This window comes from Lepidochelys olivacea (assembly GCF_965140295.1).
Source record: "Lepidochelys olivacea isolate rLepOli2 genome assembly, chromosome: 1".
NCBI lineage: Eukaryota > Metazoa > Chordata > Testudines > Cheloniidae > Lepidochelys > Lepidochelys olivacea.
In genome coordinates this window covers 57,822,890-57,850,279 of record NC_140411.1, presented here as the reverse complement: position 1 = coordinate 57,850,279, position 27,390 = coordinate 57,822,890, and the positions used below count along the sequence as shown (strand labels likewise).

The following is a 27,390-nucleotide window of genomic DNA, read 5'->3' as shown; positions in this document are numbered from 1 at the left end:
GATTAAATGAGTTCAAGTATAAGGAGTGAAGATAGAAAGTTACAAGTAAAACAAAACAAAATGCACTTCTAAAAGTCTAAAACAATCTAGCAAGATGCAGGCTTTGTTCAAGATGGTTTCTCTTACCAGTCATTCTTTTCCACAGTTATGGCTGACTTTCTCTTAGGACCTTCCACAAAAGTACAAGGTCCTGGCTTCCCTTTTCATCGTAGGTAAAAGATCTTTTCCTAATCAGGTTTCTCACCAATATTCAACCCCGCTTGGTTGAAGGACCATCTTTCTCATTTTGCAACAGCTCTGGTCTCCTGTGTCTGTCTAGTGATGGATGCCAAAGATGGCTTCTGTCCTTGCTTGTATCTCCCAAATTACAGTGACTTTGCTTCAGGAGGCAGGAAGCCCTCCGGGTGTGCTCAGCTTGCTGTGTCCACCAGGAAGCTGGCCTCATGCAGTTCATCCCTTCCTGTGGGCTCCCCATACCCCTCTATGTAAATGGAGCTTCCGTTGGTTTGATTCTACCATGTTAATTCACATAAGAGACAGGTAAAAAGCTTCCCACACCCCTCCTGTCCGGATAGGAACTGGCCCTTCCTTTGGCCATATGCTTTAAAATGTAATATCAATGAGTATTGTGACAGTGTCGGGCCAGATGGCTATAGGAGAGTAATAGAAGGCAGATATATTAGCCCCAGGTTAAGTAGGTCCCTTTCCCCTGGGTAAGATAACAGGGAAGGTTCCAGAACAATCAGGAACCTTCTGGAGACAATTAAGACAGACAGGCTGATTAGAACACCTGCAGCCAATCAAGAAGCTGTTAGAATCAATTAAGGCAGGCTAATCAGGGCACCTGGGTTTAAAAAGGAGTTCACTTCAGTTTGTGGTGCGCATGTGAGGAGGTGGGAGCAAGAGGCACTAGGAGCTGAGAGTGAGAACGCTGACTGTTAGAGGACTGAGAAGTACAAGCATTATCAGACACCAGGAGGAAGGTCCTATGGTGAGAATAAAGAAGGTGTTGGGAGAAGGCCATGGGGAAGTAGCCCAGGGAGTTGTAGCTGTTGCACAGCTGTTCCAGGAGGCACTCTAGACAGCTGCATTCCACAGGGCCTTGGGCTGGAACCTGGAGTAGAGGGCGGGCCCGGGTTCCCCCCAAACCTCCCAACTCCTTGTCAGACATAAGAGGATTCAACCTGCACTGTGGGTTCAGAAAAATGGCCAAGCTGAGGGCTGCCGTGAAGCTCCAAGGCGAGCAAATCCGCCAATAAGCACAAGACTCACCAAGGTAGAGGAGGAACTTTGGTGTCAAGAGTGGGATTTGGTGTACACAGCGTGATGGAAGAAGGAGTGTTTGGGGGAAAAAAAAGGGGGGGAGAGGGTCTATTTTTATTTTTTTTTTCACCACAATGGAGGAGGTAGTCTGGGCACTGATACAAGCCACGGCTGCCCAGCAGGAGGCTACCCATGTCCAGGCAGCCGCCCAACAGAAAGCAGTGCGGCTGCAGCAAGAGACTAATTGCCTGCTGATGGAGCAGGCTGCTCAAGACCGGGCTATGTTGCGGGAACTGGTAAACCAGGTAAAGGCCCTTACAGAGCTGAACTGCGGCCATGATGGGACGCAGATCATACGGTCTAGCAATTGGCTGCAGAAAATGACGTGGGAGGATGATGTAGAGGCATACCTCCTGGCCTTTGAGAGGACAGCCCTGAAGGAGGCTTGGCCCCGAGGACAGTGGTCTGGCATCCTCGCTCCATTCCTGTGTGGGGAGGCCCAGAAGGCCTACTATGATTTGCCTGAAGAGGCTGTGCTAGACTACCTCCAGCTGAAAGCAGAGATCCTGGCCAGATCTGGGGTAATGACCGCAGTGCAGGCCCAGAGATATCATGAGTGGAAGGACCAGGAAAACAAAACCCCATGGTCTCAATTATATGACCTCATCCATCTCATACAAAAGTGGTTACGAACTGAGTCCCAGAGTCCGGAGAAAATACTAGAGGTTCTGGTCATCGACCGGTACATGAGAGGACTATCGCCAGACCTTCGTGCCTGGGTAAGCCAGAATGAACCCTCCACCTACAACGAGGTTGTCGCACTGGTAGAAAGGTGAAGGACGGCAAGGGAGATGTCCCGACCAGTTAAGGAAGAAGCACCCTGGGTTAAACTAGCAGCACCAAGCCCTAAAGATCGGGTGACTGGGCCGCCAGGAGAACCCAGGTGGAAAAAGAGAGGGTCTGAAGGCCCACCAGAAGCCACAAAGAGTCGGAGCACTAAGGGGGAAGAGGATCGTGATGTTAGACTCCCCAAACCAAAGGACCAGGGAACGCCTAGGGCTCCATACAGATGTTATGCCTGCGGGGAGTGGGGACACATAGCTGCACAGTGTCCCAATGCCGAGAAGCCTATGCAGTGTAACCTGCGAAACTGGGCAGACCCATGCTCCCTAATCCACCTTGTGGGGGTCTCACTAACCCCACATATGTACACTAGACCAGTGAAGCTAAATGGAGTAGAGACCACAGCACTGGTTGATTCGGGGAGTGCTGTCATGCTTGTCTCGGGGAAGCTCATGAAGCATAGTCAGCTGCTGTAGGCTAAGTGTACGGGGATAACATGCATCCATGGGACAGTTGGTTATTACCCCACCATCCCAGTAAAAATCGAGATTCAGGGGAACACTACTGAGGTAGCAGCAGGGGTGGTTCCTAAACTCCCATACCCAGTGCTCATAGGGAGGGACTTCCCAGGGTTTGGAGACTTACTCCCGGCAGGGGAATTGGAAAAAGGGGGAAGCCCTGAAGTTAGTGAGGCATCCATAGTAGACTGTCAACCCCCAATCTTCTCTGAAATATCCCCAGATTTGTTCTCCACTCCCAGACAGGGTAGAAAGACGAAAAGGGAAAGAAGGGGTGCTAAGGCCTTGGGAACCTGAATACTGGCCCAAAGCTAGAGGGTCGCTCTTGTAGGTAGGCGGACCTGAGCAACTGAAAAGGAGGCCACCCAGGAGGGAGAAGCACCCGAGTCTGACCCACACCCTAACGCCTCTGAACCAGTAGAGGCAACAGAGACTGGCCCCCTAGATCTCGGGCAGATTAGCCCTGGGAGAGGAAATTTTGGACGGGACCAGGCTGAAGACCCAAGGTACGACAACATTAGGAAAGAGGTGACTGAAATAGATGGGGTCCCCGTGGAAGAGAAAACCCAGGGACCAGGACCCTACTTCATAATGAAGAAGAATCTCTTATACCGGATTGCACCAGTACAGGGGCAGAAGGTACAGCAGATCCTAGTACCTCAAAAACACCAGAATGCTGTAATAAGTCTGGCCCATAGTCATCTTTTTGGGGGTAGAGAAGACCCTGGCATGGGTCCTGCGACGATTCTTCTGGCCCAGAGTACATGAAGAAGTGTGGAAGTACTGTGCCTCCTGCCCGGAGTGTCAGTTGCACAGTCCCTGTCCCCACTTGAGGGCACCGTTAGTACCCCTTCCCATAATAAAGGTCCCCTTCGAGCCAATAGTCACGGACCTAGTGGGACCCCTGGAGAAGACAGCCCGGGGCCACCAATATATACTTGTTGTTCTGGATTATGCTACTCACTACCCAGAAGCCGTCCCCCTGTGGAACACGGCCTCTAAAACGGTAGCTAAAGAGTTGGTGGGGATCTTTGCCCGAGTGGGGCTACCAAAGGAGATATTAACAGACCAAGGTACCCCATTTATGTCGAAGCTAATGTGGGACCTCTGTACGCTGCTCCATATACATATCCTGAGAACTTCAGTCTATCATCCGCAGACCGGTGGGCTGGTAGAAAGGTTTAACTGAACCCTCAAGGCAATGATAAGGAAAGTGGTAAGTCGGGACGGGAAGGATTGGGACACCCTACTACCCTACCTTATGTTTGCAATCTGGGAGGTACCTCAGGCCTCAACTGGGTTTTCCCCCTTTGAATTATTATATGGACGTCACCCCCGTGGCATACTAGATATCGCAAAAGAAATCTGGAAAGAGGAACCCAATGAGGGGAGAAATATAATTGACCATGTTTTGCAGATGCGAGAACGGGTAGCCCGGGTCACCCCATTGTACGGGAACATTTGGAAAAGGCGCAAGAGGCCCAGCGAACCCATTACAATCGCCAGGCAAAAGTCCGACAGTTCCAACCAGGGGATCAGGTGATGGTGTTGGTACCCACGGCAGAAAGCAAGCTTTTGGCCCAATGGCAGTGGCCCTACAAGGTGGTTGAATCCGTGGGGGAAGTAACCTACGAGATGCGGCAACCAGGACACCGGAAACCAGAACAAATATATCACATTAATCTCTTAAAGCCTTGGCACCAACGAGAGGCATGTGTAGTGGCCCAAGAGACCCCGATGCAGGAAGTAACATGCAGAAGCAGATCAGGATATCCACTGATCTGACACCAAACCAGAAGAAGGAGGTAACTGAGATGATCAACCGATACCAGGACGTGTTTTCAATCAAACCAGGCCGGACCACCGAAGCATATCACCACATTATCAGAGACCCTGGGGCAAAGGTAACTTTAAGGCCCTATCGGGTCCCAGCAGTAAAAAGGGAGGAGATTAAGGCAGAGGTAAAAAGGATGTTGGAGCTGGGAGTCATCGAAGAGTCCCACAGTCAGTGGTCAAGCCCAATTGTGTTGGTGCCCAAACCCAATGGCACCACTAGGTTTTGTAATGACTTTTGCCGGCTGAATGAGATATCCAAATTCAATGCATACCCCATACCCCTTATCGATGAGTTAGTTGACTGCCTGGGCAATGTCCGATTTTTGACCACCCTTGATATAACAAAGGGATTCTGGCAGATTCCCCTTGCCAAAGATGCGAAAGAAAAGACGGCATTTCCTACACCAGAGGGTCTGTTTCAATATACTGTTCTTCCTTTTGGACTGCATGGGGCACCTGCCACCTTCCAGCCTCTTATGGACAAGCTCCTATGGCCCCATACCAGTTATGCAGTGGCATACCTGGATGATGTGATTATTCACACCCCCAACTGGGAAACCCACTTAGAAAAGGTGGAAGCGGTTCTGGACATGCTAAGATGGGCTGGCTTCACAGCCAACACGGCCAAGTGTGCTATAGGGCTAGCCGAGGCTAAATACCTTGGCTACATTGTAGGAAGGAGCATGGTCAAGCCCCAACTAAACAAACTAGAGGCTATCCAAAATTGGCCCCGGCCGAATCGGAAAAAGCAAGTCCGGGCATTCCTGGGTGTGGTGGTGTACTACCCACGATTTATTCCCTATTTTGCCACCAGAGTGAGTGCCGTGACAGACCGGATAAAAGCCCGGGGTCCAGACATGGTGAAGTGGACAGATGCCGCAGAGAAAGCATTCATGGATCTACGGACAGCCCTATGCAGTAACCCCGTGCTTATAGCCCCAGACTTCAACAAAGAATTCATTTTACAAACAGATGCATCTGAAGTAGGATTGGAGGCTGTCCTATCGCAGATGGTCGGAGATGAAGAACACCCAATCCTCTACCTCAGCAGGAAACTCCTCCCGAGAGAGCAGAAGTATGCTGTGGTTGAAAGAGAGTGCCTAGCTGTGAAATGGGCCATGGAAACACTACATTATTACCTTCTGGGACAACGGTTTACCCTTATGACCGACCATGCACCCCTCCAGTGGATGCAGCAAAATAAAGAGAAGAACGCAAGGGTGACCAGATGGTTCCTGTCCCTACAACCTTTCCAATTCACCATTCAACACCGGGCTGGAAGCCACCATGGCAATGCAGATGGCTTGTCACGAGTACACTGCCTGATGTCCCAAGTTGCCCAACCCTGTAGTGTTGAGCAGCGGGGGAGGGGGGGCTATGTGACAGGGTCGGGCCAGATGGCTACAGGAGGGTAACAGAAGGCAGATATATTAGCCCCAGGTTAAGTAGGTCCCTTTCCCCTGGGTAAGATAACAGGGAAGGTTCCAGAAAAATCAGGAACCTTCTGGAAACAAGACAGACAGGCTGATTAGAACACCTGCAGCCAATCAAGAAGCTGTTAGAATCAATTAAGGCAGGCTAATTAGGGCACCTGGGTTTAAAAAGGAGCTCACTTCAGTTTGTGGTGCGCGTGTGAGGAGGTGGGAGCAAGAGGCACTAGGAGCTGAGAGTGAGAACGCTGACTGTTAGAGGACTGAGAAGTACAAGCATTATCAGACACCAGGAGGAAGGTCCTATGGTGAGGGTAAAGAAGATGTTGGGAGGAGGCCATGGGGAAGTAGCCCAGGGAGTTGTAGCTGTCGCACAGCGGTTCCAGGAGGCACTCTAGACAGCTGCATTCCACAGGGCCCTGGGCTGGAACCTGGAGTAGAGAGCAGGCCCAGGTTCCCCCCAAACCTCCCAACTCCTGGTCAGACACAAGAGGAGTCGACCTGGACTGTGGGTTCAGTCGACCTCAACTGTCCCCCAAGCTGAGGGCTGCCGTGAAGCTCCAAGGCGAGCAAATCCTCCAATTAGCACAAGACTCACCAAGGTAAAGGAGGAACTTTGTCACAGTATTCATAATTCTTCCTCTGGTGTTCATACATTTCACAGTGATAGTAATCACTAGTGTGTTACTAGCTTTCAGGAAAGACCTCATTCCGTACACTTTGTATACAGTATTACTGTATTATAAATCAGCTGATGCAGTTGCTTATCACTTGAGCTTCAGCCCCGTTTTTAGAGACCAGTAAACCTTTGAAATGGGTTCTTCTGTAACATAAAACCCAGACTAAGTTTCTCTTTGTGCTGGGTATAGACACCATGCTGTCTTCAGGGCTGTCCCTAAGGGGTGCAAGGCCTGGAACATAGGCACAGAGTTTCTAATCCGCTGCGTGGTGCTGCCCAGGCCCCGCCCCCACTCAAACCCCTCCCCTAAAATCCCACCCCTGCCCCACCTTTTCCCCGTCCAGTTCCGCTCCCTCCCCTGAACATGCTGCACCCTCCCTCCTCTCCCCTCCCCACCCGCCAATGGCTCCTGATGCCACAAAACATCTGATCCGTGGCACATGGTAAGCACTGAGAGGGAGGGGAAGGCGCTGATGGGTGGGACCTGCCAGTGGGCAGGAGGTGCTGTGGGGAGGGGAGGGGGAGATTCTGGTAGGGCGGCTCCCCCCCCCCCCCCGCCTGCCACATGCCTCCCGATTTGCCTCCTCACCCTGCTCGCCTGCCTGCCTCTCACCTCCCCTCCCCTCCCTGCTAATGGGGTCCCACAAAGCGCAGGGCCTGGGACAGTAGCCCCAATTCACTGTACCCAAGGGACAGCTCTTACTGTCTTCTCCTCCACTTGTTAGTGTGAAATTTGCCTCCACTCCCTTGTTAGCTTGATATCTGTTTACTGCTTATATGTAAATAGAGGAAAACACACATTCCCTTGTTTAGGATAGACCTGTTTTACAATTCCCCTGACACACCCGGTTTACACACACTTTAGTTTTAATTCCAGCATATGTTCATAACCTTAATACCCATTATGTACATACATCACTCAAGAATATTAATGATCAGTGAGTTATTTATTTTCAAATGATTCCTCACAAGGCATATTTTGTGCAAAGATTATTACAGTAGTGTATAGGCACATATGGACTGCTTTCTTTGTTACTATATGTATAACTTTCAAGCTGGCCGTATTGTTTGCTTGCACCTAGTTTACCAAGCAATCCAGATCGTTCTGTATCAGTGACCTGTCCTCCTTGTTATTTACCACTCCTCCTAATCTTTGGGTCGTATGCAAACTTTATTAGTGATGATTTTATATTTTCTTCCAGATTATTGATAAAAATGTAAAATAGTGTTAGGCCAAGAACCCTTCTAGAAATACCACCACCCCCGAGGGTGATTGCTTGTTTGCAATTACATTTTGATATCTGTCAGCCAGTTTTTAATCCACTCAAAGGGTGCCATGTTGATTTGGTATCAATCTAGTTTTTAATCAAAATGTTGTGCAGTACTAAGACAGATGTCTTAAGACAGAAGTCTATTTTGCCAATACTATTACTTTTATCAACCAAATTTGTAATCTAATTTTAAAAAATCAAGTTAGTTTGACAGGATGTGTCAAACCCATGTTTCCTGTGACATGCTAAGAGCAAACGTAAAAAGGAAGAGCATGGTGGTTTAGTGAAAATGGGTCTTCCATGCATATGGGATAGCAAGGAAGAAGGCATGGAGGTGACAGTAGGAGAAGGAATAAAAGGGGGGGTCAGGGCTAGCATTACTGGGAGGGTGAGAGGAGAGAGGGAGTACTGAAGGAGAGAAGGTCAGTGATGTGGGCATCCCAGATATCGTGAAGCCAGAAACAATTATACAGCCATAAAATTATGGATTGCCACAGGCCCTGAATATAATAATAAAGTTCTTTATGCTACTGAAATGCTTTAGAATGAATCAGAACGACAGAAAGTGTTTCTTTTACAAATAAACAGTTCATAATAGCAGAATTCTATCTACAGGAGCCAAGGTACTGAGCACCCAAACTTCACTTGGGCCTGATTCCTATAAGGTTTCAGAGTCAGGTCTTACTCAGCCTTTATACAGGCAAAACTCCGAGAGGGTGAGGCTGGTTAGGCCAGTGGACCTGGCTTGGAGAGAGCTGCGTTCAATTCGTGGCTCTGTTACAGCCTTCCAGTGAAACCTTGGGCTAGTCACTTACTCTCTGTGCCCCAGCTGTAAAACAGCAATAGCAATCCTTCCTTTTTCCAACCCTTTGTCTGTCTTGTCTATTAAAATTGTAAAGGATTTGGGGCAGGACCTTGTTGTGTTTCTACAATTCCTAGCACAATGGGGCCCCAATCTCTGCTTGGGTCTCTCGCTATTACTGTAATACAAAGAATGAGAGGTTTTGCCTGAGTGAGGACTGCAAGATTTGCCCATATAAAATGCCCATTAAACGAGTACATCTCCCATGGATAGTGCTATGGGATGTGAGTGTCTCTAAATCTATTAAATAGGTCCATTTTATAGAATATTTACTATTTTCCATTTAAACTGATCATTGTGCACATAAGCCTGCTTTAATACACACGCATTTACTGGTCTGTGTTGGTTCAAATATTTATTTTAGAAGCAGACCTTTTAAAATGTATTCTATTCTTTGGGCCCAATCCTGTTCTCAATCCTATTGATTTCAACAGGGGAGTGATAAGAACCCCTTATATCTGCATTCGCTGATTGCCAGGATCGTACTGCTGTTGGTCTGTTACAACCTGGGAGCAGCAGGAGCCTACTAAGCAAGGGCACTTGGGAGCTGCACAAAAGATTGCTGAATAAAACCCTGTAACAAACAAAAAAAAAAACCAAGTGGGAAGACTGTACAGCATGAATTTCAGCCAACGTATACTGTGTGCATCGCATTACAATTAAAAAACACACATACAGCTGAGTTGAAAGCTCACTAATTATTTTATATACTGACCAGAATTGTGCATGGCCCTTTATAGACGAATAACATTAATGCTCCCTGCCCCAAGAAACTTACAAAGCCGAAGGATGTATGATAAAAGTAAAAGGCATTATTTAATAAGTCTGATCTGCAGCACTGCTTACAGTGCCTGTTTTTGCACTGGAGCCTGTTTAAACAAATTCCTAACAGAAAAAATATTAAACATACTTGATCGTGTTCATTTAAATTGGAGTGGGGCGAAGATGTCGTGGAAAGCATTTGTCTGTATTTTAATAGGTTCCTTTAAGCCTCCTTTACAAGGATGAGTTAAGTGATCTCGTTGTCATGTCATTATCACATTTTGAAGTTAAACAGCTACATGATCTACGAACTCTCATCACACACTTAATTACTCCTGCATTTTTCCCCTGTTCTTGAAATACATTATATTTCTTTGGCAGTCTGCCGGGAGCAATGACTGCTTTTGTGACAGCGACATTGCCAGTGGTGTAAAAATCTATGCATCTGTCAGGTTTCCCCATGTGAAACATAATTGCTTAATTTCCATTTGAAAGTACATCCCTGACATTAGAACAACGTAGACGCACCAAGGATAACAATGATTTCCTGACACCTACAATGGGCCATAATGTGGTAATAAATATGTGTGCAAAATGAATGCTCTGTGCACAGAGGGAGCAGGTCTGAATTTACAGCTGCAGATGAAGTGTTCCTCAGGAAAAAAAATAATAAAAAGAACGAAACCAACAGATTAGCATCAGTGTGAGTCTATGTCAGCCAGATGGCTTGCTGTGGAAAAAGAGCTTCCCTGCTTTATTCCAGTAACCCTGCCTAACAGGCTGAATGTCTGAGATGAGAGGGAAAAAATGAGCTCATTCCGCTGTTTTTTTGTTTCGTTTTGTTTTCTTGTCTATGTACAGCTTAAGCTGAAGTGAAGGAGGCAGCTTGAAACGAATACAGAAGTCGTACCTGAACAATGATGTGTTAGACTATATTTATAATTCAGTGGCAGGGGCCAGGAGAGCTCAAAGTCAGGCATTCGAGCATTCAGACAGGATAACATAAACGCAGTGACAGTAAAGGTGGAGAAAACCCTTGTGATATTCCTGAAAGTGCTAAGCCAACATTGCGCTGCAGGATTTAATGCTGTAGACCAAAGCTTGGGGAGACTGCAGTGTTTAGAAATCTATATTCATAGAGGGGAAGATATTGAGGAAATTTGTGCCAAAAAATATCATTTTCAAAACTGGCTGTCAAAAGTTAGGCTTCTAAATTCATAGCGGCAAAGAAGGTTGGTCTTGTAATTAGAGCCCTGCCTGAGATTCAGGTAGCCTGAGTTCAAAGGCTGACCTCCACAGACATCCTGTATGCATTTGGGCAAGCCACCGAACGCCTATCTGCCTCAAATCCTCACCTAGAAATAATAATAATTTCTTTCTTCCACCTTTCTCAAGCTTGTCTATTTAGACCATATGCTCTTCAGAGCAGGGACGGACTTTTACTGTATGTTTGTATAGCACCTTCAACAATGGGCCTTGGGCTCAGTTGGCGCCATAACGTTCTATTATCATACAAATAACTTTTTGACAAGTTAATAAAATTCGCCTGATTTCAAAGGCATTGGGTGCCTGCTCCCATTGATTGCGGAGAGATTTAAGGCTGCTCAGCAGGTCTAAAAATCAGACAGTTTATAATGAGGTGAGTAAATGTAGGCACCCATTTTTTAAAATCATGGTCATAGTGTCCATTTCTCTAAAGAGAAGTGAGAACAGAGTACTGTATTTACAGGAACACCTTGCTAGTCAAGTATTGTTTCAATAAATTTCTGATAAGGCAGTTACTTAAGCAGACAGCTGCGTTGGCCAATGTGCTTTGCATAACAGGTATGAAGGCCTAGAATTTCTGGATTCCAGTGGAAATGAAGCACACCTCGGGTGCTGTAATGAGAGCTCCCCTGAAGAAAGGCGGTAGAAGTAATCGGAGTGACTGCTACACACTGTCTGGCTGTTAGATACAATGAGTAGGAGAGAGTCTTTTTGCTCTCAGTTGGAGAGTGGGTCAAGGCCTCTACCTAGGATGGAGCTTGGTGCAGTTGGGTTGTTGTTTATTCTGCACCCAATGAGTATTCCTTGGAACATGAAGGGACAGATGAGGACCCCTAGTTCCTTGGATGTTTACCTTACATTTGGTTTTATGTAGATGCTAATGCTAAATGTGCTTAGAGTATCCACCCCTTCATTCTCTGCCTGTCTTTGGCAGTAAGTGAATGTCTATCATGTTAATGTCTACAAAAAATTACCGTTTTAATGACCTATTTGCTTCAATTAAGTCTGAGCTATTATCTTTCCAAAGGAGAGAGGGGGGAGCAGATCAGCAGGACATGTGAGAGGAGCATTTAAGGGGCCAGCTGAAATGCAATGTGTGTGGATTTGGAAAGGCTGTGTGATGAATCTGTGACATTGCAGTATTTCAGTCATCACATTTCTGACTCTGGTTCATGCATCATTTGCTATGAAAGTTTTGAGATTTTAATCAGTGTTTGAAGAGTAAATTGATACAGTCTAATCATTTAGAATCTCTGGCAAATGACCAAAGTGTATTATGTTAAGTCTATGTTATGTATTATACAAGCTGCTTGCTGCAAATTAATTGAGTATTCCCGTGCTAGATAATGTTTCTACATTCCTTGGAGCCCATCCCTTTGCGTGTGAGTGTTTTCCCAAGTGCAATGCAGATGTCAGAGAAAAGGTGAATATATAACATATGTAAAAGACTGGCTTTGTTACACACAGTATGGTATCAAGCTTGTGTGGTTGTTGATTTTTCTACATAATGTGTAACAGGAAAACTGCTGGGCACAAAATGAAATGTATCTTCAAAAGCAGCACAGGAAAGGAAAGCCTGTGCCACGAGACTATTAAATAAACATCCAGATGTGTTCACATTCCCTCCTATGAATTATATGGCTTGGCATGTGGATTACCCCATATAAATGACAGATGTAAGTGCTCAGTCAATATAGGTAGGAAATTTGCTATTGTATTGTGTCTTAAAGAGCCAGTTGTTTACCTATGTAATGTTCATCTTCCCTCTTCTTCCTGAAGTGCACTTGCGGCAACTCTCTGATCAGATGTGTAGAAACATGTTCATTCTCAATCCCAAGCATAGAGGGAGAAGGTCATTCATTTCCCATGAAGAGCGAACAATTCATGTAATTTGTGTCATTTCCCCCTTTGATGAAAAATATGAGAGGTCTTGACGGACTTGGGGGCGAGGCGGGGGGGGTATGTCAATTCATCCCTCTTGACCCCAGATAAGGTGAAGCCCCAGGATGACTCTGGGTAGAAATGGGATTTGAAAGGCCCTTGTTCCCTCACAAAAGGGCCATGACTATATTCAGTGGATTTAGTATGCTCACTGGCTTAGAGGATTTGATATAATAAGAAAAGGGATTCTTTAGCTTTCGTCCCAGCGCTTTTATATGTGGCAGAAGTAATATGTTGCAAGACAACTTCTAATCATTCAACACCTTTCATTAGGATGTTGAGTATAAACAATAGAAAAGTAAATACTCTTGAGCTTCCCTGCCAATGTGGTTCTTCAAACCCCCTCCTCTAGGGCAGTGGTTCCCAACTTTTCATGGTCAAGCCTCCCTTTACCCTGTTTGTGCCCCCCCACCCCAGAGCCATGCTGGGAGTGGGGCCAGGGCTCAGGTGGGGGGACATGGACAGAGATAAGGGTCTGAGGCTGGGGCCACAGCTGGGGTGGGCTGGGAATGGGAAGAGACCTGCGGCTAGGGGCCAGGGCTGGGGGCAGGGCCAGGAGCGGAAGCCATGGGTGAGCCGCAGTGGGGGACCAAGGATGGGGATGGGGTTGGGGCTGGGTCCAGGGCCACGGCTGGGGGTGGGGCCAGAGCAGAGTTGGGGGAGGAGCAAGGCTGGGTGGCACTCACTCCCCGTTCCCCGTGGAGGCTGGCCCGGGCCCTTTTGGGGACCTCTGCTCTAGGGGTAAGAAGGAAATTCAGTCTGTGTGCCCATCAAATGTTTGGACTCTCTGGTGGTGGTACTGGTACCTGGAATGGGACTGCCAACTCCTTTCACATGGGCCATAGTACGGCTTTTAGACCTTAACTGTCACTTACTTCCAATATGGGAGGCACCCTCCGGAATCACTTACCTAGTGGTGAATGCTTGTGTTTCATGAACATCTCCCAGAGCTAGAACGGGGGAAGGGAGCTTAGAGACAAGGGGGACTTTCATTTTAGATTGACATGCCAGAATAGGGAATTTTGGGAGCTCGGAGACCCAGCTCTCCCACTCACTTATTCACTCTGTGGCCTTAGGTGAATCATTTCACCTTTCTACCCCTGTTTCCTCTTATGTTAATTAGAGATAATTATCTGCATTGGGAGATCTCACAATGAAAGATGCTGCATTATGTCACTGGGCAACCAACTCACCACAGGCTGTTCATGGGAACAGCAGCAAAAGCACAAGCAGCCAATGCTCAGCGAAAGGGGTTAGCTATGTTAGTCTCAGGCTCTTACCCTCCATTTGAGCCAGCCACTAGAGGGAAATATGAGCACACACTTAACTAATGATTTCTACATCAGCAAACGTCTGAGCTGCTCAGGAATCTGAAGACTGCCACTTTGTCATGAACTTACCATGTTGTTATCCAGTGGGGATAGAACCCAGGATCTTCAGTCCCAGTTATTTGAGCTAAAGGAATAAACGCCCATAGAAGTAGGTAGCAACTTTTTAGTCACTATACGTGCCAGCCACTAGAGGGAGACATGACCACAGATACTTAGCCAGCACCTTACATGCACCAATTATTACTGGGTCTCAGAATCACTGAGCTTCACTTTTAACATAATTGCTATGCTGGAACCCAAGAAGTCTGGGTCAGTATTACCTCTGTGCCTTCAGGATAATGCAAAGGATTTGATTTGTGTAAGTATTCAGGTAGGTTATAAATTTTGTCAAATGATGGGGTAGTTGTTAATATTACAAAATACTATTTGACTAAATTTGCTACTCAGTCTTATTGACAAGCGAAGCAACCAGAGCGCTGTCTTCATCCAAGGTGCAGTTGCTGTGTCCTAGGTAATATCACATTTTTAAATTAAGAGCCAACTGGGGAGGACACAGACAGTATTAGATTACTTTTTAATAAGGAACAAAAGCTCAACTGTTTCCCTTGAAAGCAAAAGCACTGAATTCACCATTCTTACTACAGTATTGGATTGCTAAACATCAGGAATGAAACTTTATTATCTTTCATTACAGTGCTTGATAACAAATGTTCTGAATTTTATTGTTCCTTGTTTTCCTTTTATTACAACAAAACACAGAACCTAGAATGGGCATTGCCGTCGCTAAAGTGCTGTGTCCTCATCTGATCTGAAAGCTGCTGTTCCGCATCCCCCTTTGTATGCTCTCCATTACACAGCCTGGCTTCAGCCTCTGACAGATAACAAGTGAGAACAAAAAGAGGTGTGAAAAAAAAATAAATGAAATCACCAAGGAGTCCCCTGCTGTGAACAGAGCCAGCTTTTTAGCCATCCCAGGAGGAAACACTGACAAAATTGCTGATACCCTTTCTTAAACTCTGGCTTTGTCCCATGAGAGCAGATATTCTCACAGGCAAAGCTGATGCATTCAGTTCTGCTTTATCTGACAGAGCGGCTATTTTGTTTCTGAACTTCTATTGTCACTTGATACGTATCAAGTTCTGTACTTCTGTGTAAGAAAAACACCAACAAGAGCTAAAACCTCTAAATCAAAGTGTGCTAAAACCTGCTCAACTAACTGATGGAGAGATGGGGAAAATAAAAGAGAAATGGAACATACCCGGAGTCAGGGAATGAGCATAAGGTGGCTAGCAGGAGAGCACAGGATAAAAGGGAGCTGAAGGAGGGTAAAATCCCTAAGGTATGCATTGTACCACTCCACACCCATCCTTCCAGCAGTTTAAAAGCAGTGAGTCTGGCCTGGGAAGTTATGTTCTAGGAGCATGGTGGCTACTAGTCAATCCGTCTGTCATAGGGTTTTGTACTGCAGACTGCCACCATAACATGGGAGCACCTTCCACGTAACTCTAATAATAACAGTGGAGTCCTTAGTGGAGGCCTTCCTGGCTCAGAAAGAGGATTGGAGGGTTGAAGTGAAGAGAAAACAAAGAGATTCACAAAGCTCCATCTGGGAGGAAGAGTCCTCTTGCTCCTCAAAGTGAGGATGCTGAAATGCAAATGGCTATGAAGGTAGTGGCTGCAAGGTATATTTGTATGGCATCACTAAAAGCAGTACTGCTGATTAGAGACACCCCCCTATAATGTGACAGCGGAAGGCTCTGGCTGCACAAAGTGCAGTAACGTGACTGCTTTAACAGCTGTACTTCAGCATCATCAGGGTATGAATAAAGCTGTGGATAAAACTAGTTATAACACTGTTTGGCCAGGCATGGTGGATGAGGCCAAATCAGGTTATTGAAGCTGCTTTAACATAGGTTGAGATTGGAATAGAACATGCTTTAACACAATTTAATACTGCTCAAAGCCTGTGATGATCTGGGTTAGCTACAAGAATTGTGTTTAAACCTTGCATAAGCTGTAAATCCTGGTTCTTTGCCTTGTGTAGGCCTGTCAATGACTCAACTACATTTATGCCTAGATTTTCAAAGGCTTTGTTTACAACAGTGATTTGCCCAGGGTACAACACTAGTGGACAGCCTCTGCACAAGTACAAACCCCGAGTGTAGACAAGCAAAGCCACTGTAAGCTACAGTCTGCACCGGTGCAGTTTACTCCAGTTGCAAGCAGGGGAAAGCTGAACCAGTGCAAGTCACTAGGGGTTTTCAGTCACGTAGCCGCCTCAATACAAAAGGCTGAAATCCCCAGTGTGGACATGGTCTATGTCACTAATCACCATGGTGAGCAGATGAGACATGACAGCAGACTGTTTTGGATCATCCTCCCCTCTCCTTATGTGAAATAAAGTAGCAGGAGTATTTTGAAACAAATCCTTGATGTACTCACCATATGCAAGGCTGCTGCTGGTGAGCAGCTGCTGGCTGTCAGCGTATTTCATAACAGCAATAGTCTTGCTGGCTAGATTTCCCAGAGCATCTGCCTCTACAAGAAGGGGGAGGAAAGAGACCACACGTGTGATAACGTGTACGGTCTATATTAGGCATTTATAGGAAGAGGAGCTTTGAAACAAAGGCCTGAAAGTGCGAAGAGGAGAAGGGAAGACTTTCTGGGCTACATTTTTGAAAACTGGAAATTCACCTGCACTCACAAAAAAGGTATGTACAGTGGTCTGGCTGCATTGGTGTGTGCAGGTACCACAGTGGCATGTGCAAATTAGGCACTCAAGTGGGTATGTTCCTTAACTGCCCTCCATTTTCTATGCTTTGACCCTAACTGTCTCCCCAGAATGCATAGCATGCGTAGTCTCTGCTGTTTACCATGTGCTGACTAATGGTGGCACACATCTAGGAGGACGCCATAAATCTGTGGTAGTTTTCAAGTTCCCAAAGTTCAAAACAATTAGCTCTTGCCAGAACCAATCTGTCTTTTCACCTAGTTACATGTGAAGTGGGATCACATTTATTCCCTTTTTGGTCATTGACATTCACCATCTGTCAATATTTCATAAGCTAAATAAGACAGTGGCCTAAAGCTGCGTCAGGTGACATGTGAGCAAATGAAGGTGCAAAGAGTTTTGTTTCTGGACCAAAGTAGGGTGCCTACTTTCATAGTATCTTCATTGTGTTTTAGAGTAACAGCTGTGCTAGTCTGTATTCGCAAAAAGAAAAGGAGTACTTGTGGCACCTTAGAGACTAACCAATTAGGAAGATTACCGATGGATTGTAGTTTCCTCAGGATCTTCCTGATAACACCATCCTGGCCACTATGGATGAAGAAGCCCTCTACACCATCATTCCACACAAAGATGGACTACAAGCCGTCAAGAACACTATCCCCGATAATGTCACGGCTAACCTGGTGGCTGAACTTTGTGACTTTGTCTTTACCCATAACTGTTTTACATTTGGGGACAATGTATACCTTCAAATCAGTGGCACTGCTATGGGTACCCGCATGGCCCCACAGTATGCCAACATTTTTATGGCTGACTTAGAACAATGCTTCCTCAGCTCTCGTCCCCTAACGCCCCTACTCTACTTGCGCTATATTGATGACATCTTCATCATCTGGACCCATGGAAAAGAAGCCCTTGAGGAATTCCACCATGATTTCAACAATTTCCATCCCACATTCAACCTCAGCCTGGTCCAGTCCACACAAGAGATCCACTTCCTGGACACTACAGTGCTAATAAATGATGGTCACATAAACACCACCCTATACCGGAAACCTACTGACTGCTATTCCTACCTACATGCCTCCAGCTTTCACCCTGACCGCACCACACAATCTATTGTCTACAGCCAAGCTCTGCGATACAACTGCATTTGCTCCAACCCCTCAGACAGAGACAAACACCTACAAGATCTCTATCAAGCATTCTTACAACTACAATACCCACCTGCGGAAGTGAAGAAACAGATTGATAGAGCCAGAAGAGTTCCCAGAAGTCACCTACTACAGGACAGGCCTAACAAAGAAAATAACAGCACGCCACTAGCCGTCACCTTCAGTCCCCAACTAAAACCCCTCCAACGCATTATTAAGGATCTACAACCTATCCTAAAGGATGACCCTACACTCTCACAAATCTTGGGAGACAGGCCAGTCCTTGTCTACAGACAGCCCCCCAACCTGAAGCAAATACTCACCAGCAACCACATACCACACAACAGAACCACTAACCCAGGAACCTATCATTGCAACAAAGCCCGTTGCCAACTGTGCCCACATATCTATTCAGGGGACACCATCACAGGGCCTAATAACATCAGCCACACTATCAGAGGCTTGTTCACCTGCACATCCACCAATGTGATATATGCCATCATGTGCCAGCAATGCCCCTCTGCCATGTACATTGGTCAAACTGGACAGTCTCTACGTAAAAGAATAAATGGACACAAATCAGATGTCAAGAATTATAACATTCATAAACCAGTCGGAGAACACTTCAATCTCTCTGGTCACGCAATTACAGACATGAAAGTTGCGATATTACAGCAAAAAACCTTCAAAACCAGACTCCACTGAGAGACTGTTGAATTGGAATTCATTTGCAAATTGGATACAATTAACTTAGGCTTGAATAGAGACTGGGAGTGGCTAAGTCATTATGCAAGGTAACCTATTTCCCCTTGTTCTTTCCTACCGCTCCCCCCCCCGCCGCCGTTCTTGTTAAACCCTGGATTTGTGCTGGAAATGGCCCACCTTGATTATCATACTCATTGTAAGGAGAGTGATCACTTTAGATAAGCTATTACCAACAGGAGAGTGGGTTTGTGGGGGGGGGGAGAAAACCTGGATTTGTGCTGGAAATGGCCCACCTTGATTATCATACACATTATAAGGAGAGTGATCACTTTAGATAAGCTATTACCAGCAGGAGAGTGGGGTGGGTGGAAAGAAAACCTTTTGTAGTGGTAAACACCCATTTTTTCATGCTTTGTGTGTATAAAAAGATCTTCTGTACTTTCCACGGTATGCATCCGATGAAGTGAGCTGTAGCTCACAAAAGCTTATGCTCAAATAAATTGGTTAGTCTCTAAGGTGCTACAAGTACTCCTTTTCATTGTGTTTTGTTTTTCATGGTTTCCGCAGCACAGAAACAACTATTCAGCTGATGGGCTTTGTAAAGACAAACAGACAAGCTTATTTTGCAGCTAACTCCACTCCCTGTGATGGTTGAGCTGTGTTAGTCATGGATTCTCTTTGGCTCCCACTTGCAGGAGCCAGGGCAGCGGACTGTAGAATGGGAACAGTTCATGGCTCTGTTGAGAAAAGTCCTCTGCTCAAACAAACACTGCAGTGTGAGCCATGGGACTGCTCCCATTCTACGTCCCAGGCTGGAGTGTTTGCTCAGGAAAAGAGACTTTTCCCAAGAGGCAGTGGTGCCATTTTGGTGATAATTGGGGAGAGGAGATGGCAATTTGAATCTACTGCTTAAGTCATGTTTCAAAACATTAATGGGTCCTTTTTAATTGTCTGTTTGTTCCCTCCCGCATCTCCAATTCTCTGCTGTAGCTTCCGTCTCTGTAATCCCTGTTCCCCACTTTTCCTTGTCTCTATGCTGCCCATTTCCCCTTCCCACCCTCCCCTTTCTTTGGTCTCTTATTCCTCTGCAACTATTAACTCTCCCCTCTGCCCTCACACCACACCCTTCTATATTCACTTAAAAAAACCCCAAATGATTAAAAAGAACTTGTAACATTTGCCAGCCATCACCTTAATCCCTCTGCTTATAGGTTACACCTTTATCCCCAAGTCCGTTGTCTGTAGTGTGACCAGATTTCCCGATTTTATAGGGGCAGTCCCAATATTTGGGGTTTTTTCTTATAAAGGTTCCTATTACCCCCCGCCTCCTGTCCCGATTTTTCACACTTACTGTCTGGTCACCCTAGTTGTCTGTCTTGTCTATTTAGGTTGCAAACTCTTCAGGGCAGGGACTGCGTTTCCATTTCTAACTACTCAGTCTTTTAGAGCTAAGGTCTAGATCTAGGTCCATCTCTAACCTCTAGGTATTTGCCATCTGTAACTCCTCTATTTCTATTATTATTCTTTGCTGCTTGTTTCATGATGAAATTAACTCTTGGTTCCCATCACTATTATAGCATCTAAACGTTATTTTTTAAAAGTCACCCTATTACAGGGGTATCTCACAAAATTGGGGATCAGGGTGCAGGGCGGGTGAGGGCTCTGGCTGGGGGTGCGGGCTCTGGGGTGGGGCCATAAATGAGGAGTTCAGGGTGTGTGAGGGGGCTCTGGGCTGGGGCATGGGGTTAGAGTGAGGGGGAGAGGGAGGAGAGCTCCGGCTGGGGGTGCAGTTCCTGGGGTGGGGCTGGGGTGAGGGGTTGGGGGTGCAGGAGGTTGTTTCAGGCTGGGACAGAGGGGTTCAGAGGGGAGGAGGGGGATCAGGGCTGGGGAAGGGGGTTGGGGCATGGGAGGGCCTCAGGGGTGCAGCCTCTGGGTGGCACTTACCTCAAGCAGCTCCCAGAAGCAGCGGCATGTTCCCCCTCCAGCTCCTACATGGAGGTGTGGCCAGGCGACTCTGCACACTGCCCCATCCTCAGGCACCGCCACTGAAGTTCCTATTGGCTGCAGTTCCCGGCCAATGGGAGCTGTGGAGGCAGCGCTTGGGGCAAGGGCAGCATGCAGAGCCACCTGGCTGCCCCTACATGTAGGAGCCAGAGGGGGGACATGCCACTGCTCCGGGATCCATGCGGAGTGCAGCAAGCCCCTGACCCCGCTCCTTAGCTGGAGTGCCAGAGTAGGGCAAGCCCTAGATCCCGCTGCCCAGTGGGAGCTCGAGGGCTGGATTAAAACATCCGGAGGGCCAGATGTGGCCCCCGGACCATAGTTTGCCCAACCCTGCCCTAGTATCTCACTTCCAAGTGGCAAGAATCTTAAGTCTGAAGTCCTCATTAGCAGCCACACACACACGGAAAAAAAAAAAGATACTGGGCCATAATGATGTAAATTACTGAATTTTTTGAGGTTCTTTCCTTTGGGCTTCTAATGAAGAAAATTTGGATTATTTGTTTCATAGTTGAATTGAGCAGGTTATAATATAATTTTCAAGAATATAAAGACAACGTCCATTACATTTGGTTACAAATAATTGTATTTTAGTCATATATGTATTGTCAGTTTAAAGTTATTCCCTAGAAAATGTAGTTTGTGCTGACCTTAAGCCTGATTGTCAGAGATACTAAGCACCAAAACTGTCATTTACATCAGTGGAACTGCAAGTACCCAGCACCTCTGAAAATCAGGCCCTATGGGACTAAATAACTGTTTGAGATGCTGTATTAAATGTTAGTTTGAGGACATAGATTTCTAACCTAAGGCAAGGATATAAGTATGTGATGTATGTGTACTGTAGGAGGCAAAGGTGTTCTCTGTGAAGTATGAGCTTTATGTTGATCAGAGAGAAATGTCATTGTGCATCCTATATCTGGATTAAGACATTTCTCTTAGCTTACCCATCTGATCCGTGTGACTGGAGTGCTGCTTTTCTGCTCTCCCCATGATTTCATTCTCAGTTGCATATAGATTTTGCCTCAAGATATAAGTGGTCATTTTTCCTTTGCCTTTCACCTCAATTTCTCCCCTTTCAACTATTTCGAAGCCTTGATTTTGTAGATATCTGCACAATGGAAGACATGGGACAACCATTAGGACAAAGAAGTCCAGGCGGGGATTTGGGGTGAGTAGGATGAAGGAAACATTTTGCAGAACAATATTTGTAGGGTTGGATGCATTTTTAGTGCTGTTTTTGTAAACAGAACAACACTATCAAAGCACAAGTTCATTGTTCTAATTAGGGTTGGCCTAGAGGCTAAGCTTCTGACCTGCAATCACTTTTGCACATGCTTAGCTTGACACAGACTATTAGTCTCATTGATGTCACAATGAGCAGATATTTATCATGTGAACAGCCTCTCTTACATCTTGTGCTTTCCCCTGGCCTTTACATAGGAGCATCAAGCTTAGACCCCTGTCCTGCAAATATATACGCACATGCTTAACTTTATACACATGAATATTCGCAATCAGAGCCTAACTTAGACGCTCTTCTGTAAAGACTGTTTACACTAGGAAAGTAGAGAACAGAAAAGGTGCTGTTTAAATGTTACACGAGTGTTCAAAATTACTCAAGACATTTCTCCGAACAGGAAGGTACTCAAGCCCCAGTCCTGCAATGGGTAGTGCCTGAGTAGCCAGCTGCATCCCAGAAAATGCCACTGACTTCAATGGGTAGAACCCCACCTGACTTCCACCCAGGGGCAGCAGCCTGCCCATCCACTGCACATGGCACAGGATTGGGACCTAACCAGTCTGTCTTCAGTTGCATCTTTGGCCATGGTGGGCAAAGTTCCCTGTTAACATAACGTGCAGTTAAACACAGAAAAGTGACCCTGTGAAAATAATGTGAGGGTCAATATTTGTGGCTTGAAATCAACTGTGCTCACTTCACAAGTAAATCTTTTCCCTCCGGGCAAATCCTGCATACTTAGCCTCTGCTCTTCTGGCTCATGCATCATCACCAGTAATAAAGATTTGGAAGCTGAAATGTAACGAATCTGCTGATGATGCATGAGTCAGAAAGGAATCCAGCTCCCGCTACCGAAACTGGTTAGCTCTCCAGTATGAAAAGGAATAGAATATACTTGGTTAGTACAGTTAGCAAGTGAGTTCCTGAGGATGTACTGTAGAGGGAGCAGTTCTGTTTAGTTAAGACAGTGCCATTTGTATAAAGTTACATTTCAGATTATAACTGTTCTTTACAGTAATTATTGACAGGGTGGGACGTTTTGAGTCTTTCAAATGGAGAATGTTCATCACGAGAGTTTCCAAAGTTCCATATTTAATTAGAAGCCACACATGAATTTGTATCAGGAATGCAGAATGCAGAGTTAAACATCCCCTAGTTGTTTAGCTTATTTGATAGCATCTCTCCTGTGTTACATTAAAACAAGCAAATATCTTCATCCCACAAATTGCTTGTTGTTGGTTTCTGGCAGAAAAATCTTCTTGGATTGAATGCATAAAAATCCTGATGGGTATTTGGGTAATGCAAGTGGATTGGGACTTCAGATATTTATTTGATTGTGAACCTCTTTGGTTTTCATGCATAGAAGAGAGTAGACTGGATTATGATTATGGTCCATAACATCACATTTATGTTGACTGTCAACCCAATCCTTCAACTCTTACTCAGAAAAAGCTGTCATTAAATACCACAAGAATTTTGCTGGGGGTAGCAATGAAAGGTAAGACACTTTATTTATTATTTTGGGGCAGGAAGTGTTGCCATGTTAAAAAGCTATTCATGTAAATTACTTGTTGCTCTGAGAGGCAGTGTGGCTGAAAAGAAGCTCCTAGTTGGGAACCGCACCTTCTTCACGCTGTCATTGCAGAGCTGTGACTATATGCCACAATCAAACCTTGTGTGTGCAAAGTGCTTGTAAACAGGCACTTTGTGTGGGTGTTGCTTGAGCAACAGGCACCGCTGCGTCACAGTTTAGTCACTCAGATTTAAACTGTATCCCTCGGTGTTGTTCTGAGATTATTAGTAAGTGTGAAAATGAAACTTTATCATGTGTGTTTCCAGATTGAAAAGTACTGTGAGCTAAGTGGAGTGGTGCTCTATGCCTACATTGGCTCTCATCCAACAGAGAAACTATTTGTGTTATTAATGCTATAAGCAGAAGAGAAGGAGGAAAAGAATTCTGGGTTGTTTGGGGTCTCACTATTATTTAACCTTTTGACACTACCTGAACGCTGTTGGGCTGAGATGGATTTTGTTAGGAAGTCCATGACTTTCCATCCGAGAAGCTGTGTTGACAGTGTCTCCAAACAAGCAGTACCTGGGCATCTTCTCACCAACCACTCCAGCCAGAACTGGTCCTGTGTGGATCCCAACTCTGATCTGTCAGTTGAAACCCAACATGATATTTTGAAAATCATATTGGCTCTTCGTTGCGATCATTAGTAAGATGTCAACAGCCCATCCCCATCCACCGCCCCATTGGATAGTACTGAGCAGTCTCTCCCCCATTCTGGGAACTAAGTAGCTGTGCTAGAAAGACCATTGAAGACAATATGTGTAGTATATTTTGGAAACTCTGCTTTTAAGGTACAGCAAGTCTAAAAAATTGTCTTACGGGTTTCCAGAAAAAGGAGCTGATATTACAATTCAGCAAACAATGAAATGGAAGGAGGACTGGCCGCATCTTCTGCTGTTCTCTGTATAGCACGCTTCTATTTCCGGCACTGCCAGACTGGGTGGATAGCTGGGCAAGTTCCATCCAGGCATACAGTGGGCACAGGATCCTGTTGATTTCAGTGGGAAATTGGCACCTGTTCACACCAGGGCTGAACTTTATCTTGCATCTTACTAGGTAAAGCCTGAACCTGCCATGTGGCAATTAAACTGGTACAACTCCCATCAGTAGCATCATATTGAAAATATACCCAAAGGGATTTAACCATTGACCAGTGTAAAAGGTGTAGCTTTTTACCAGCATTTGTGGTCTGTAATAAGACTTGAAACAAGAAAACAAACCAGAGCACTCTTCCACCAGAGAACAGATGCACGCCGCTCAACTAGGGTGAAATTCATCCCATGCAAAGGGCTAAATTTCACCAATGGACAGTAGCCCATTGCCTAATGGAAGTTGCATCAGTGTCTCAGAATAAACCTTACCTCTACGTATACGACATACGTCATTCAATCTACCCACACTTAGCTTTGTCCTCTGTAAACTGGCTGTTATCTCACTGCTTTGCTGTAAATTATTGTCAAAGAAAATACTAATAAAAACTGGTTATAGACAACGCCCTGCATTCTTCTTTCTGCAATACTATTCCCTCCTCTAGATTAGGAATTGGTCCTTTTTGGTAATAGTTCACACTGCATTTTTATAGTTGTGCAGTAATGATTTGTAAAATGGCTTATACTTTCTCAACTAACAGGAAAAAAGCCACAGCCCTGCCCTGTGTTAAGCAGCTCAGACAAAGGAGAGGCAAGGTTGGAATAAATCAGGGTCAACTACTTTTGTTCTTGTTCTGGAGCCATTAACTGACTTGCTAATTATGTACAGACACAGATGCCAATAAAGATACAGCAGATCCCAATGGACTTGCTCAATGAACATGTGCCTAAGTGCTTTGTTAAAGTCCAGATTAGTGCTCGGCACCATGCAGGATTGAGGCCTAAAGGCCCAAATTCAGCAAAGCACATAAATGCATTATTATTTGTATTACCATAGCACCTCAGAATGCAAGTGACGGACCAGGCCCCCATTGAGCCAGGCACTGTACAAACACAGCATGGGACTTAAACTCTTGCTTAAAGCTACTCATACACTTAGGCTGTGATTCAGCAAAGCACTTAAGTGCAGTACTTTGTATCAAACTGAGTTCATCTGTTTCATACCTGAATAGGCTCTCCAGTGATTGGGTTCATCACCTCTCTGGCAGCAGTTCTCATACCCAATGCAAAATTGGCCACTCTTATCGCATGACTGGCAATAGGCACTGGGACTCCTCCAACTACCATGTATGCATCGCCTATTGTTTCAACCTGACAGACAAGGGAAAGAATGCAGTAGTCAGAAAGGGCCTGATTCAAAGCCCATTGAAGTCAATGGAAAGGCTCCTGTTGAGTTCACTGGAAAGCAAAACGCCCAGTTCTGTAAGGTGCTGAGTGCCTTGCTCTCCCATTGAAGTAACTGGGGGTTGGATTCATTCATCATGTCACAGGACTGGGGATGAATCTAGGGCCTAGCTGTGTATGAAATCTTTTTTCATTAGTTTTATATACTTTATAAACTCTCCAGTGACAAACTCTCAGTTCCTGAATCTTCATGGTGGGGAGAGTAGGGAGGTGTGATGCTCCCCCAAATTTTCAATTCAAAAGTTTGACAATAAGTCAAATTGCGTGTTGTGGTGATAGCCATTCTTCTACATTTTAGCCTCTCTTTAGAATTGTGAGAAACAAAAGTGGGAAACAAAATGTGGGAAACAAAAGGAAACAAAAGCAAATGTGGGAAACAAAAGTGCAGTAAAGAACAGCACTGAACACAAGTAACAGAAACACTTACTTTATACACGTTGTGAACACTGGTTAATCTATCAAACTTTGAATACATTGAATTCAGCATGTTCACGATTTGGATAGGCTCACAGGCTGAGCAGATATTTGTGAATGTCACTATATCACTGAAGAGAATCGTGCAGGAATTAAATTCCCCTGAGGGAGAAAGCAGATATGAGATGCATATTTCTTTATAAAAGCATCCACTGTTATTGACTACGTCAATAATAAAAGTTGACAATAGATTTCTGTAATCTGCCAACCAAAATCCTATTGACTAGTTTGAGCCAAAGCACACACAACTCAATGGAAAGACTCCCACTGACTTCAATGGGCATCAGATCAGGCCTAAAATTAAGAACCTAAAATGCCCAAATTGCATTGAATTTCCATGGGATGTGGGCACCTGACTTCAGAAGGCTCCACTGAAATCCCAGCCTGAATATTTTAATATTTAAAGCTATAGTGTCATAGCTGGCCACATTTCAGCTGTATCTTCTATCTGTTTGCAACATTCTTCTAATCCATTAGCTGTGTTTTAAAAAAATATGGTTCCTATAATGTACTCTTATAAAGCCATGCAAATACCCCAGTGACTATGAACAGCCCTCTCCCGTTAAGACTGCTGGACTGGACCCAGAATGTCTTTTACACCTTGTTTTTAAAAATATCCATTTTTCAGTGAAGAGTTTAAGTAACTCTAAATTCAAGTTCACAGTTTTGTGCAGTAAAGTTCAGAAGTTCAGCTTTAGAGGCACAGACTAAATTGGTGCATGTAAATTAGGCAGATGCCAGAAGTTAAAGGCAGTGTTAGATGGCTATTTGATTTGCATGGGCAAATGTTTTTTGCTCATACAGCGGCAAATGTTTGACCACCTGCTTAAATTTAAGCACCTGCTTAAGTGTTTTGCTACATGGGGCTTATGAAATCAACCTTTCTTGTTTTAGCAGTTACCAGGTTAAAATCAAAAGAACATATAATCCACAAGTGCACATCTTACCCTCACATGAAACCAGCCCTGCTCTTGATTGGTGATGGAGTATTCACCCTCTCAGAACTGCACAATTTTGCCTTTGGGGTTAGAGAATGGTAGTGGTGGTATCACCTGCAGCTTCTTATTCAGTGACTGGGGAAGGGAATGCCCATGGAATACTCAATTATAAAGGCAACTGAAAAGTTTTTAAGGCGAGCCACACCAGTTGAACCTGAAGAGTGTAAGTGATAATGAAA

General features: G+C 45.2%; 1 protein-coding gene across 1 annotated transcript in view; it reads right to left on the bottom strand.

Moving 5' to 3' along the window:
- Positions 1–14,612: 14,612 nt before the first annotated feature.
- LOC311516915 (guanylate cyclase soluble subunit beta-2-like) overlaps positions 14,613–27,390 on the bottom strand; it is a gene marked incomplete at its 5' end in the record, with an annotated part of 31,315 nt that continues 18,537 nt past the window's right edge. The window contains 6 exons of the mRNA XM_084621343.1: positions 14,613–14,873; positions 16,445–16,540; positions 21,541–21,704; positions 23,836–23,990; positions 25,500–25,646; positions 26,167–26,315. Coding sequence (XP_084477469.1) covers positions 14,746–14,873; positions 16,445–16,540; positions 21,541–21,704; positions 23,836–23,990; positions 25,500–25,646; positions 26,167–26,315 — 839 coding nt within the window. The 3' untranslated portion in view covers positions 14,613–14,745. The remainder of the gene's footprint in view (positions 14,874–16,444; positions 16,541–21,540; positions 21,705–23,835; positions 23,991–25,499; positions 25,647–26,166; positions 26,316–27,390) is intronic.